The 13,295-nt window shown below is 34.8% G+C and overlaps 2 protein-coding genes across 2 annotated transcripts; one reads left to right on the forward strand and one right to left on the reverse strand.

Annotated features, from left to right (window-relative positions):
* Nucleotides 1-321: 321 nt before the first annotated feature.
* LOC132175828 (Polynucleotide adenylyltransferase family protein) lies at nucleotides 322-5,154 on the forward strand. Its single transcript, XM_059587889.2, has 14 exons — nucleotides 322-533; nucleotides 668-767; nucleotides 906-1,007; nucleotides 1,443-1,540; nucleotides 1,742-1,825; nucleotides 2,008-2,141; nucleotides 2,268-2,340; nucleotides 2,434-2,479; nucleotides 2,649-2,758; nucleotides 2,859-2,966; nucleotides 3,044-3,103; nucleotides 3,681-3,742; nucleotides 4,484-4,796; nucleotides 4,913-5,154. The coding sequence occupies exons 1-14, from the start codon at nucleotides 444-446 to the stop codon at nucleotides 5,126-5,128; spliced, it is 1,596 nt and encodes a 531-aa protein (XP_059443872.2). The 5' UTR covers nucleotides 322-443; the 3' UTR covers nucleotides 5,129-5,154.
* Nucleotides 5,155-7,844: 2,690 nt separating this feature from the next.
* Nucleotides 7,845-10,895, reverse strand: LOC132173323 (mitochondrial phosphate carrier protein 3, mitochondrial). The gene is made up of 6 exons (XM_059584786.2): nucleotides 10,382-10,895; nucleotides 9,271-9,632; nucleotides 9,131-9,174; nucleotides 8,514-8,728; nucleotides 8,269-8,393; nucleotides 7,845-8,111 (listed from the first exon to the last, which is right to left on the reverse strand). The coding sequence occupies exons 1-6, from the start codon at nucleotides 10,676-10,678 to the stop codon at nucleotides 8,054-8,056; spliced, it is 1,101 nt and encodes a 366-aa protein (XP_059440769.2). The 5' UTR covers nucleotides 10,679-10,895; the 3' UTR covers nucleotides 7,845-8,053.
* Nucleotides 10,896-13,295: the final 2,400 nt, after the last annotated feature.

Raw genomic sequence — 13,295 nt, forward strand, 5'->3', positions numbered from 1 at the left:
ACTTATTCAAACAGATAAGCCTTATAAAAATTCTCTTATATTTACTCCATTGTTAAGCAATTTAAGCAACATAATTGCTATCTCTATCCAGACTATCCTCACTTGTTAGTCATTGGATTACCCAAATGGTTTTTTTTTTTTTTTTTGTTTTTTTTATTGGGCTAAATAATCGATTAGAAATAAAAGAAGTGGATAAAATTCATCACAACCCAAACCCCGAACCCAGACCCAAACCCAAACCCAAGCCTAGTATTGGGTCTAGACTCACCGTGGGCCTTCAGTAAGGTCGGAATATCAATGTTCTGATCTTTAATGTTCCTACTTTCTAAAAATGCTAAAACCCTTACTCTCTTGCTGTCTTAAACCCTAATTCACGACCGACTGCATCCAATTTCTCGTGGGGTTTAAGCCCCATCATCACATGGTGAGCTAGCGCCTCTCCAATGGCGATCTCGGGCTTTGGATTCGCATGCAGACCCGATTTCCCTCTCCGTCTCCCTTTCCTTCACTGCGTCCGCTTTCGCGTTCGCAAGGTAATCCTACGCACATACTTCTATTTACTTATCTGTTTGTATGTATGTTTAATCATTCAATTAATACTCTAGGAGTTTGTCATGTCTCATTTGTGGGTTCTTTGTGTTAATCATTGGTTTGCATTTCTGTTTAGCTTCGACTGAGTTCAGTGGCGGCAGTTAAGGCAGTTGATGAGCCGGAGTGTCTTACTACCATCAAAGACACTCATACAAGCAATTCGGTTCATGGACGAGGCAAGTAAAGCTTTTTACTTTCTTTGTGAATTTGGGTTTTTTTATGGTTCAGAATTTTTTTGAACTTCTTATTGCTTTATTCTGTTTTATGAGAGGTTTGATTTTTTATTTTTTATTTTTTGTCCATTTGGGGTGAAGTTGGTGGAGACTGGAAGAGGTTGAACTCTGAAGAGCTTGGAATTAGTACTTCGATGTTTGCTAAGCCTGCGATAAAGGTTATGAATGGGCTCAAGAGAAAGGGTATCACTTGGCTTATAGATGATTTTTATATAGAAGAATGGTGAAAGAGTTACATGTATGCTTTTATATTTCAAAGTTAATTCGATTTGTGTTGCTTTTAATGGAAAGTAATTACATTGCAGTAATGGGCTTAGCCATCTTGTAGAGGTTCCTTGAAAGTTAACATTTCGTGAACCATACTCTTGGATGCTAAAATGATATTTAAAAGACTAACTTGGGCACAGTGTATCTGCACAACAGATATTGGTTATATTCATCTTGTTTAACTGTGTTCTGATGTTTGTCTTCTTTGTTTTAGTGGGAAGCATTTAGCTTTTTTGGGGGGATAAGGCTTATATTTTGGTTAACATATTTGTTACGTATAATCTATTATTATGAATGCTTGTTTTATGCTTATGGTGTCTAAACACTAGTCTTTTTTGTTTTATGTTTTAGGTTATGACGTTTACCTTGTAGGAGGTTGTGTACGGGATCTTATCTTAAAGCGAACACCAAAGGATTTTGATATAATAACCTCAGCTGAACTTAAAGAGGTTGGTCTCAATTTCCACTCAATGGTGTTGATGTTGTAAGTTAGAACTTGCTTCTTGCGCTTGATGCTTCTTGCTGCATGAAACTGTTTTTCATATACGGAGTTATAAGTTTCATAAGAGGCTAATTATGAGTGTAATTTAATGATAAAGTTTACAATGTAGACTTTAACATACAAAGATGAATGTTGACCTGATTTGCAGGTTATGAGAACATTTTCGTGGTGTGAGATAGTTGGCAAATGGTTTCCTATATGCCATGTGCACATTGATGATACAATTGTGGAGGTTTGCCATTTTTGTGTCATTCTAATATATCTTTTATTCACAAGTTGAGAAGTTTTCTTAACCAGGCAAACATTTAACATGATTCCTGGCTGTCTTAGCAGATTGAATATTATTCATACTTTTTCTTTCTTTCTTTCTTTTTTTTTTTTTTTTGATATAACTTAATTGTCTGTCCAAGTCAGGTTTCAAGTTTTAGCACCCGTGGACGAAACTTTGATAGGGACTTGGGTGATGATCTTGAAAGACCATCTAGTTGTGATGAGAAGGATTATATTCGTTGGAAGAATTGTTTGCAGCGGGACTTTACAATTAACGGGTTGATAATAAGACCTTGTAACCTGAAAATTTAAACCTTTCATTTCCTTTTTGTCGTATGGCTTTGAATTTATTTTCTATAGCTTCTTTCTTTTCATTAAGTTAGTCTGCCTCTTTCTTATTGCAGGTTGATTTTTGATCCATATGCAAGAATAGTATATGACTACACAGGAGGAATAGAAGATATTAGAAAAGCTAAAGTGTGCATGTATTTCTTAACAGTTGTGGTTTCTTGAATTACTCTAGACTAGATGGAGATGTACTTTGTCTCACGTAGTCTTCTCTGGGCATAGGTGCAAACTGTGATTCCTGCAAGTTCTTCGTTTCAAGGGGATTGTGGTGCGTTATTTGTAGTGTTTCCTATTTATGATTTACTATATAAATGGGAACTTCTTTTTTTTTTTTTTTTTTTTTTTTTTTGTGTCAAGAGGTTTACCGGGGGAACACACACTTTGAACACTTTGAAGTGTTTGCCAAGAAAATAATATATAATGTCATATATCTGCAGCTCGCATTCTGCGTGCAATAAGAATTGCTGCTCGTTTAGGATTTCGTTTTTCAAGGGAGACAGCTCATTCTATTAAAAATTTGTCTCACTCAGTAGTAAGACTTGATAAGGTGGCTAAAGAGCATTTTTATTTTCTCATTTATCGTTTCCTTGCAATTGGTATACATAAAATTTTTCCGGCCTAACTTATTTCTCATTCAATATGTTTAGGCGAGGCTTATGCTGGAAATGAATTACATGCTAGCATATGGATCTGCAGAAGCTTCTCTGAGGTTACTATGGAAATTTGGACTCTTAGAGATACTTCTACCCATTCAGGTAAAGTTTGAGAATTGAATTTCTTTTGCTTCTTGTCAGTCAGAGTATTGCAAGTTTAATATAGCTTCATATTGCAGGCAGCTTATTTTGTTCACCATGGTTTCCAAAGACGCGACAAGGGATCTAACATGCTTTTGGTAACTTTCAACTCTTGTCCTTTTGTGTATATGCTTCATGCTTCTTAAGAATATCAAATAGCCTTGTCTTTGGGAAAATGCTAGAAAAACGCGGTTGTTAGATGTTCAAACTCATTCTCTAGTTTTTACTTACTTTTTACACAAATATATCATAAACCAACAGCCCAACTCATGACTTCCTCCACATGGCAATATCACTACTACATCATTTTTATTCTCAATATTGTCATGCAAGTGTCACAATGGACTACAATTACATTTTATGAAGATTTGCACACTATCTTAGTCGTATTTCTTGTATTTTCCCGGCCCTCATATTGCCACCATCAATAGTGCATTCTGGATGTATGTATATTGGTTTTCTTATATATTTTTTTTTAATCATTTCATGCATGCTCTGAACACTCCTAGATACACAACAATGGATCTGAGGTTTCTCTTCCTTTAAGTTTTGATTTTTATAGTATAGCTTTTAGTTGCATCAGTATCATAATATCTGTTACTTGGATATAATTTCAAGAGGCCTGGAGGCTGAGTAGCATTTAACTGACCCCATTTTCTGGTGTTTCATCTGCAGTCTCTGCTTTCTAATATGGATAAACTTCTGGCACCTGACCGGCCATGCCACAGTAGCTTATGGTAAGCTTTTACAAAAACAGTTTTTTTTTTTTTTTTTTTTCTTAATTTGTTATCCATATCTCATAAAATAGTGATACAAGCCATGAAGTATTCTTTCAAATGGCTTAAACACTTCAATTGCTAAGCAATCATATCTATTTTTTGCCTGTATTCCATGATATACCATTGTTTTTGCATACAAATATGAAGCTTTGTGTATGAAGTTTGTATCTCAAATTCTTCTTTGCCAAATATTGTAGGTAAATCTTAAGAGAATTGAATTTGTTATTTTCCCAATAAGCTCTTGAGGCATCCCGGCATAATAGTCGTGTAGTTCTAGGCCTTCTGTAGCACTATTGTTCAGACTTCCAATTTGACATATTCAGTATGGAAGCTACATTTTTTTTGCCTTACCATTTATATAATTGATCATATAGAGATTCTGTTGTTATATGCCTATGATGTTTCTTTTTTAAAGAACATGAAGGTGCCTATGCTTGCCACATACTCCTCTACCATGTTTATTTTTAAAGAACTTATAAAAAAAAAATGTTTTTTTTTAAAAAAAAAAAATTATTTTTTTTAATTTGAGGTTTTAAAAGGAATAGGATATCTTAGGGGACAATCAAAACATGTGTTTTAATTTTGTGAACTTAATTTTTCCCTTATGATTAGGGTAATGTGACCCAAGTAGATTATGATATATATATCCCATATATATTGAGATCCAAGGAAAGACTCATGATGGGTTTACGCTTTCAGGGTTGGGATCTTAGCATTCCATAAAGCACTGTCCGAGAAGCCTAGAGTTCCTTTGGTTGTTGCTGCATTTAGCCTTGCAGTCCACAATGGCGGAGATATTTCAGAAGCAGTAAACATAGCAAGGAAAATAACTGCACCCCATGATTCCAGCTTTCATGAACTATCAGAACCACAGAATCTTGAGTTTCATGCATTAACAGATGCAGTTATGGATCTTGCAGCATCTGTTAAAGGCGCACTCTGTAAGATGACTGATGAGCATTTTGTATCTCAGGCAATGGCGGGTTACCCTCGAGCACCTTATTCAGATATGGTGCGTCTTTTTATTTATTTATTTTGCGTTTCGAGGAGATTGATGTGTTTGGACACATCTTAGTTCATTGGGCGATTCTAAACGCACACCAATTTCTTTTCAATCTCAATTTGCAGGTATTTATCCCATTGGGATCATATTTAAAGGTGTGCAGGATTTTTGAGTGTGTGAGAGCGGGCCCTGAGAAGGGATTTGTGACAAAGCAAGGCAGGAAGATTGACTATGAGTCCTTGGCTCTGGGAGGGATGCAAGAAGTAAGGCATGTTTTTGCAAGAATTGTATTCGACACAGTATACCCTCTTAGTCTGAATCAAGAACAGAGTCGTACATAAATAATATAATAGAAGTTTTCTGATCACATTGTTATAAGCTTTTCGAGTGTTGAGAATATAATAATTCTTGCATTCTTTTTCCCTCGCATAAATTAAATTGTGTGGAATATAAATAAATTAAGGCCTATTTGTTTTCGCGTAAAATATTTTCTGTCGAGATTTTTTTTTTTTTGCTGAAAACATTTTCTAAAAAAGAAGTATTTTTTGTTGGTTGTTTGGAACCATGAAAATGCTTCGAAAAACATTTTTTTGGCCTTCATGGGTGTGATTGAATTCCAGCCTTCAAGGGTGGTGTAAATAGATATACACCACCGCAAACTTTAGTTTCATTCCATTCAGCAATCAAACTCGCCTATTGGGTTTTGCTAAACAACCTTGTCGGTGGAATTGCATTGGTTATGGAGCTGAGATCGGAGTATTAATTATAATTTTGGCCAAAATTAGTGAGAAAGAACAAATAAATATGGACCAATCGACTCGTAAATAGTCTCACGTACTAGACATCTATTTAGCAACACAATTTTAAGGAAGAAAACGTAAAAAGTATTACCCCTAAATAAAGGGATCTCATCCGGAGATCCTGTACAATAGGTTGCCCTATTACACTTTACACTGCAGTATAGTATAGCACATTTAAACAAAATTAGTAATGAAAACTTCAAAGGAAATACAAAATTGCAGTGAAACTCTTGGGCTAAAGGGACCGGGATCCTGTGCAATAGGTGCACCTCTGTTTGTTTTCGTCGACGTTTATGGTGCAAAGCTTGCTAGTTTGATCACAAGCTATGAATAGGATCGCATCTGGATCTTCAGGCTTCATGTCGAAAACCTAAAAACCAAATTAGAAAAGTATTTGTTTTCATAATGTTTGTATATAATTTCTTCTCTCTTGGCTTTTGATTCAAAATGACCCAAAGAATCACAAGATTTGAGGACTCACTTCATGACTGAAGAATGAAGTGGATTGAATATTGTTGATGGGTTGTTCTCCATCATTACTTGAAGTACTGCCATCATCATCACTGGGAGGAGGAGGAGGAGGAGGAGGGTCTCTGTGCCATGGTGAAAGGAAGGGGTTATCAAAATCCAAAAAGGAAGTGAGTTGTGAGTAATCCAGTGGCTTTGGTTGATGTTGTCGCAGGTCGTAGTGGAGTTGGTCCTGATATGTTTGCATAAGTGCATCATAGTACATTTCTGCCTTGATTACATATGGATACAACACGTACCTTGCAGCCATCTTCGATCTCGATCTCTTTATTTCTCTCGCTCCCTCCATCTCTTTTTCTTATTTATTTTGCAGCTAATATATATATATACCTCTCACGACTCGCTATATATATATAATGTTTTAATTAATTAAGGTCTATTGACTGATAAGGACTAGGATTTTGTTGTAATCGGTTAATTACATGGTTTTCGACTAGTACTAGGATTATAACTGTATATGCATGTCGTGAACCTTTAGAACTAGTACTCTTCTTTCTTCGTCCACCCCTTTTCTCATCTCAGCCCCAACAACTGCATGCAAACCTACGTAAGTGGCTGCCTTCAGATGCGGTATTTAAATCTAGCTAATAAAAATACCTTAATTTGCATGTACACATTTCGCGGATATATATAACTAACGTTGACAACAAATGAATTGGCTATTGATTTAACAGTGACCCACTTTTTTATGGAATTGTATTTTTAAACCATCAATCAACCTCATCTTGGAGGAGAAGTGTGAGGAATATTATTCCATATTCGGAGTATTTTGTATTTAATTGGATGCAGATATGTATATATAATTTTAGTTATTAGAGATTATGAAGAATTAATAATGATTCTATTAAGTCCTAATTCAATCTAAATGAGCCTGTGTCAAGGTAGATTTAGAGATTTTTTACCAATAGATCCTATATTATAAAATTCACAATTTAAGTACATGTCAAAAAATAAATTACAAATTACATTTATATGTTTAAAACAATAATTAAATTTTGTTAATTTTTTATTTATTTATTTCGCTAATTATATTCTTTAATTTTTTAAACTTTATTTCTCAATCTTGCCCCTGTAAAATAAAATTTGGACTTCGCCACTAATTTTAGTCACAAATACTTTATCCTAGAAAAACCCCAAGCTAGGGATGCAATAGAATTACGGTACGAAGTCAAAGGGAAAATTTAATTGTGGCAATTCGCATATGCGTGTTCAATTCAGTTCATATTGAGGCATAAGTAGAAGACCATGTAAGTACCCTAATTCACTAATTTTGTGTCGAGTTTGTAGGTTATGTAAAAAAATTGCCAACAAAATATTGTTGAACTTTTTGGCATGACCAAATCCTTAGTCAAACGAGTGATAAATACGTGATTAAATCAGACTTTCCTGCTATTGATTTTCTGAATTGCATGGAATTCAAGCAACCCCATAGAGATGGGGTTTGTATGACTAGCATGTCTTGGATAAGTGAAACTTACACTCTGGGTTACTCGGAATAAGGGGACCCCACAAGGGCACACACCCAATTATTGGGATCCTTATTCCTAGGTGATTACCCTGAAAGTTTGTTCATTTAATCAACAGAACAGTAGCATTGTACATACGTTTGCAGTTAGGAGCTTGGTCCATGCGATATATAATAAGATTGAGAGGGATCTGTCTTCTTTTCTTCTGACTGAAAATGAGCACAATAACAAACAGGGAAGAGTAATGCAAAAACCAATTACAAAAAATGGCATATTATATAAATATATTCCTTCAAGGGGAAACCAATCCCCAGAATTACCAAGTACCAAATAGATACTATATATTGAGTTTGAGGATGAAATCAAAACCATTCACTCAAGAATCAAATAAGGCACACAAATATTATATGATCGATCAAAAAAAAAAAAAAAAACCCTTTCGTAACATTTGACTGTTGACCATCACCTAGACTCACACCTTCGCAAGTGCTGTGGCAGCAGGGTCAGGAGTAACACCACCAGTAGTTGGCCTAAAAAGAACAACAAGACACATGTCATGATTGAATAATCATGGAGAGCAGCCTTCCTTCGAATGAAGTATTCAAGCATGTTAGAGAATACAAGGAACATGGCAAGGCAAAGCAAAGCAGAAATTAATCTCAGCAAATGCAGGAAAAAGATACTTACAGCCCAAGAGAGACTTTGACAGCATCATAAATTCCCCATTGGGCACCCGTGAGGGTTCCGATCATGACTATACGAAGAGGAAGGCCACGGGTACAGAGACCCCACAATCCCATCTTCTTTACAGCCTGCAACAGACAAATACAACAAACAAAGTGAGCACATGAGAAGAGAGATATCTGCATACATATATATATATATATATATATATATATATCCTTGAAGTCCTATGCAAAGAATTCACGCACATCACCGACAGTTGCACCCTTGGCATTGTTGAGGAAAGACACCAGATTGTCAGCAGGGTGTGAGATGATAGCACAGAATATACCAGCCACATATCCGCCAGCAAGGCTCACCCCAAGCTGCAGAGTTTGGCTGCACTGGTCTTTTGGGGTTGGGATGGCATGCTTGTACATCATCTCCACAATAGTCTCAAAGGATGCAAATTTCATCATGGTATCTGCAGAAAACAAACTCTGATCATCAGAAACTTCCTAATGAAATGAATTTATAAGATTCAATTCTTCCTACAACCAAACCAATTACATAAGTGTAGTTAATTTGATGGAGACAAATCAAAAACTCCACTCGCTACGGCTGGCCACTTTTCACACAAAAATCATGCCTCATCACAGGCACATAAATTAGTTCCCAGTCGTTTGGTACATAAACAAGAAGAAACATTTCTTAAACCAGATAACTACAAAATGTTTCAATCAATCACAGAACAAAAATTGCAGTTGCACATACCAATCTGTCCAAAAACCAATAAAATCAAAACTGTCTTGCATTCCTGAGCTGATAGATACAATAAACCAGAAAAGTAAAAGTAACAAGAAACAATTGAAACGCTTCAACTTACATGGAATCTGACGACCCCAAAGAGGAACAAGCCCTTTGTACAAGCTGCACAATCAAACAATGATAAAATTAAAATTCCGAAAGCGAGTAATTCCATAGTTACCACATAACAAAGCCAAAATGTTTTGCATAGTTCCATACCCAAGAGCTCCTTCAGACTTGACAAACTTGGGAAGCCCATCTCCTAAACCTCGGGCGAACCCAGGCTGAGTTTGGACACGAACTTTCACGGCCTCCATGGGGCAGAGGGCAACACCAGCAATCACTTCAGCAGATGCTGAACCAGCAAGATAGATCAAGGTTTTGTACTTGGCGGCATACACAGGACCAGCAATGTCCGAGTAGTACTTCTTAAAGAACTCATAAAATCCATACTTGCAAGCACCTTGCGCACTGTAACCAAGCAAAGTGGGCACCCAACCTTTAAAGAAACCTCTAACTCCCTGTTCCTTCAGCAAAACTCCAAATCCAGACGAGATGCTCTTATATTTCGCTGGGTCAATCTGCAATTTTTTGGAAACACCAATCTTACTCCAATTTCCAACGAGTCTGAGGGACACATACATTATACATACATACATACATACATACAACTTAACTAACCCTTGTCTTATTAAGATACAGTAATTTGAACATAACTTGGAACTTCGAAATTTGACAAGTCAACCAGTTTGACCCATTAAAATAAAAAATAAAAAATCTACGGCTTTAACCGCCGCCGCCTTCTTTTCAAAGTTCAGAGGTAGAAAGACCACAGTTCAAAGTTTAGTGGAGACCAAACTTTGTTCGAATCCCTTGAGGGGTTCAACAGGAATTTTCAAGCCACCAACCAAATTATTTAAGAATCATTTACATATTATAGATTGAAAAGTCAAAACCCATTGAAAATTGAAAGCACGACACCAATTTCACATACAAACTCGCTTTCTTTGTAAATTCGGATCTGATCACCTTCCTATGAGAGGACTGAGGACTCATATCAAAGATTGTAACATAAACCAATAAATAGCCGAATAAAGACGAACCCAATATTTGATTTAATCATTCAGAATTGCATTTCCAATCACAAAACAGAATTCAACGTCACAGATGATCCCATTAGTGACAAGTTATGAGCTTTCCGAACAGAATACAGAAAGATTATCAATGAAATAAGCAAATGTTTAAGACCGAGAATTAATTAATTAATTAAAAATTAGTAGAAGAAAGAAAATGAGAGAGAGAGAGAGAGAGAGATAGAGAGAGAGAGGACCTGCATATTGCACTTGATGACATCGAGAGGAGTAAGGAGCGTGTGGGTGGGACCAGTGCAGAGGGACCCACCGGCCGTACACACGGCGTAGAAAGCCGGTGAGTACATCTCGATCTTCTCCTTCGGTGCCGGAACCACAAAACTCTTCGACGAGGATGATGATCCATGAGGGCTCGTCGTCCTCAACGTGTCCAAATCGAACGGCCTCGTTTTCTTCAACAAAGAAGAAGAAGAAGAAGAAGAAGAATAGAGGAAGGTTGGGATGAGAGACTTGCGAGAGTCATCGTGGGGAGACATTTCTGGGTAAATATTTTGGCGTTCGAGTTTCTGACTCTCTCTCGCGCTCCTTTCTCAAATGCGTTTGGAGCACGAGAATCGAAAATGTATGGTTCTTCAAAGCACTTTTCCCTGCTTCGCGCGCGGGTTTCTCTTTTATAGTGCTTTCCCGGGAAAATTCGCTTCCTGGAGTTTGGTGTTCAGTTGATTTACGGCGTTGACTCGGCTATTGAGTGAAAGAGAAATGCTACAAGGCTCTCCTCCAATGTTCGAAATGTCGTTGACTAACTTCCGTTCCTTTCCGTTCAATTTTGGCCTAATATCAAATAAAAAGAATATCAGGAAAAATAATAATAATAATAATAATAATAATAGTAATACATGCACTGCACTCCTCAAATTACCGTCTCTTAGGCCTTAGCTAATGTCCCTCTAAATTATAAAATGTGTTAATGTAAAATCAGGAAAAAATGTAAAATCATTTTTTTTAAGGGAATATATTAAGTAAGTAGATAAAATTTGACTATAAAGAGTAAAATATTTTTTATCATACCTCATAGATCTTTGAGTTCATTTTAATACCACATAAAACTAATTGTAAATTAGATAAACCATAAAGATTAATGTTTTTTGCATTTTTCCCATAAAAATAAAGACGGCTACAATACGAGGAGTGTCTGCATAGATTAAATCATAATTTATTATCAAGGATCAGAATCTAAATGGGAGGTAAAACATAATTTTAATAGAGGTTATTTAAGCATAAATAGTAATAAAAATTTAAAAGATCAATTGAAAACCAAGAGACCCTCTTGGTCTATCTATACATAGTTTCGTTCCTAGGTGGTCACGTGACCATCTCTATGTTGTAGGAAGGAGTGATTGTATGACCACCTTTATCTGCCGTAAGATTTTTATATCATGTAAAACTTTAGAGTAATGTTATCTATTATACAACTATATATATATATATATATATATATATATATATATATATATATATCCTATAATGTTGATATAGCAAATAAAAATAAAAATTAAATAATTAATTATAAGTACTGCTACATCAATGACAATAATTATGTGATAAAATAGTTGTACATTGAAAGAAAAGATAAAACTATAGAAATTAAATGCGGAATAATAAAATAGACAATAAATTTTACGTGTGACCTATATCCACACAATAAAGCTTTAAGACTACACTATACTTTTGATTTTAAAATACAAATTATTCATAGTTATAGCAAAAATATGAAAAATGAATACAATACAAATAAGATAATCAAATCATAAAGATTTAACAATCAATCACAAAGATTTGATATGTATTTGCAACGATTTTATGGAAATATGCTCTAACAAACGTAACATTAATACTCAAAACTTTATCACATCTCATATTTCATTAATTTTGATTCTTAGAAAAATGAGAATATATAGAATAAGGTTTTGTAATATTGATAATATATAAGTCTCTAATGACAAATAATTAGATAGAATTACAGGAGAGGACAAATGGTCGACTCCATTTCAAGTAAAGTTTCTAGGCTTTTTGACTCCGTAAGAGTCACATATAAATTATTTTGTTCAGAAGGGCTTGACAATTCCACGCTCGAGGCCAATTTAGGTAAGCAGGGACGTTATCGATCGGTAAGCAAAGACGTGTTGTTCAAAGAACCTTCCCAGGCTCCAGCTATCACCATCTTTCAATCCTTCAGCTCCACGTTATTTTGAAGCTTTTGACGATTTTTACCAACTTCCATGTCACCCAACCCAACGCCATTGCTTAATTGCTTCACGTAATAATGTTGCTTTACCCATGCGGAAATTTAAATTCATTGATCACCTTTTTACCAATTGATGCTTTGCTTCAGCCTTCAAGCAACCGATTATAGCCAGCCTCAACAAATGTATATATATATTTTCTTAAGACATTATTTTAGTATTTTATTTACTCATGTTGCTTCTATTAAAAATCTCAATTCAACCCATTTTAGAGTATTTATATTCAGCTTGGCAATTTTATTTTTTTATTTTCAGTTAAAATAGCTAGTCGGGTGAGACTACTTTTGCTATAAGGCTAGCTAAAAGTAACTCAATGAATATGATTTGACACTTTTTAACCCATTATTAAACAAGTAAAATTAAAATTGATTTATATAACTTATAACAAATATGGTAACGCAAATTGTTACATATGTCGTTGACAATGCTCTTTAAAGCATTTATAACAGCATTAGGTATTTTATTTAGTGAAAAAGTATAATTTTTTACTTTAACTATTGTTTTTTCACTACACACTCTAACATATTATTTATTTTATTCTCTACTTGCTTTAAAATATTATTTCTCATTCTTTTTTTTATTATATTATTGCCAACATTTAATTAAAGAGAAAAACAAACACATATATAGAAATCATTTATAAAAACAAAAATAAACACATATGAGGAACATTCATCTCACATGCATGTACTAATTCTTAAAGTTAATAACATAAATAAATTTTTTCATCCAACTGCAAATAATTTGTTTCCATCCGTGTGTTTCCATACAATAAATTTCTTCATCCAACTGCAATTGATTTGTTTCCATCCGTGTGTTTACATTAAATAAATTTTTTTCTGTATTCAAT

The sequence above is a fragment of the Corylus avellana genome, chromosome 3 (assembly GCF_965113065.1).
Source record: "Corylus avellana chromosome 3, dhCorAvel1.hap1.2, whole genome shotgun sequence".
NCBI lineage: Eukaryota > Viridiplantae > Streptophyta > Magnoliopsida > Fagales > Betulaceae > Corylus > Corylus avellana.